The sequence below is a fragment of the Myotis davidii genome, unplaced genomic scaffold (assembly GCF_000327345.1).
Source record: "Myotis davidii unplaced genomic scaffold, ASM32734v1 scaffold762, whole genome shotgun sequence".
NCBI lineage: Eukaryota > Metazoa > Chordata > Mammalia > Chiroptera > Vespertilionidae > Myotis > Myotis davidii.
In genome coordinates, this window is record NW_006293699.1 from 179060 (window position 1) to 180734 (window position 1675).

General features: G+C 57.6%; 1 protein-coding gene across 1 annotated transcript in view; it reads left to right on the plus strand.

Annotated features, from left to right (window-relative positions):
* Positions 1–973: 973 nt before the first annotated feature.
* Positions 974–1675, plus strand: part of SLC4A2 (solute carrier family 4 (anion exchanger), member 2) — a 14678-nt gene continuing 13976 nt past the window's right edge. The window contains exon 1 of the mRNA XM_006767271.2: positions 974–1063. Within this exon, the coding sequence (XP_006767334.1) occupies positions 1040–1063 (24 nt within the window). The 5' untranslated portion in view covers positions 974–1039. The remainder of the gene's footprint in view (positions 1064–1675) is intronic.

The window sequence follows — 1675 nt, forward strand, 5'->3', positions numbered from 1 at the left end:
GCTTTCTCTCCAGGTCTGGGCCTTGACCCCTTTCTCACCCCCCACCCCTACTTTTTTTGCAGCCTCTCCCACCTCTGCTTTCTACCCTAACTCCTCCTTTAGTCTCTTGGCCTTTGTGGTCCCAGTCCTCACCCATCTTTCTCTTTGTTCTCCTCCTTTCTTCCTATAAATAACTCTTCTCTTTGCTCTCACTGCCTCTAAGGGCCACTCTGAGGCCCTTAGTGACCTGGGAGGATCTTGCACAGCTGGGAGACTCCTCGAAGCCAGGCAGCAGGAAGCCGGCATCCTGTCCTACCTGGGCTGGGCCAAGGGCCGTCACCCCACGAGGTGACCGGTCCTTTCCCCTGTCCAGGTTATGCCGCCACCTTGTTGCCCTGAAAGCCGCAGCGACAGCGAAAAGGGCTAAGATTTGGCCATGAGCAGCGCCCCCAGGCGCCCCACCTCGGGCGCAGATTCTTTCCGAACTGTGAGTATTGCCAGCTGAGTTGGCCACCGAACTGTCTCTCCTCCTGCCACAGGAACTCCTCCTGAGGCTTCCCATTGCGCGTGTGTGTGCGTGTGCGTGTGTGTGTACACACGGACGTGCATGTGCGCGCAGAGGCTTGGGAGTGAGGGGAGCCTGTAATGGATTCCCGAGGGGTGCTAGGGGTCTGAGGTGGGTAGTGGTTGGGGGGCATCAGCAGGCTTCCAGACCTGGGGAGGGAGTTGAGGCTGTTTTACGGAAGACCTCGATGGTAGCCTAAGTGAGAGGGAAACGGACGCTGGTGCAGCAGTCTGTGCTCAGTGGTTCTGGGCGGAGCTCACTAGCAGTGACCGCCCAGGCCCCGCCCCAGCCCCACATGCCACCCAAGGCCCCGCCTCGCCCCCACGTGGTCCCCACCCCACGTGGCCCTCCCGATTTTCCTGGGAAGTGTAATGATTAACCCCGAGTGCCATAATCAGCCTGTTATTGGTCACTTTGGCCCAGTGGACATGTGACTGAGAAGGGGCGCGGGCAGGTCCCTTCCCCCCTCCTTCCCAAGTTCACCCCTGCCCGGCGATGGACTTCCTCCTGCGCCCTCAGGTGCGAGGGATTCAAGACCCCCCCTCCCTCACCCCGCTAGCTCCCCCGTGCCCTCACTGGCTTCAGCACCTCCCCCTGCCTTCCTCTCCGCAGCGTGCCAACTGGTGTGTGTGTGTGTGTGTGTGTGTGTGTTCTCATAAAGTACCATTTAATGACCTACCAGGACACTGTTATATTTCTACCCTGAGTAACCCTACTAGTTTAGGTAACACTGAATACTGTCTCTACCAGCAACATGACAACTGACCCTGGACCCTGCAAGGCTGGGCACAAACCACATCTGTGCAGGAATTTCCTGACAGGTCCTAATGTCCCCAGTGAAGCAGGAAGCAAGCCAAACAACCAATGATTACAGCTGACAACAGAGATGCACATACTCCCAATTAAATCCAGTTCCTGCCTATCACTGACAAGAACCAGATGGGAAGCTGACTCAACCACAACCCCGCCCTGCACCCTGACTTCTCTGCCTCACTGCTCCCCCTCTGCCACACCACCAAACCTCTAGCCTTGACAGATGCCTTTGTGAAGTCTCCCCTGGCCTTTACCTGCACCCCCACGCCACACACACACACACACACACACACACACACACACACAGAGAGCTTGACT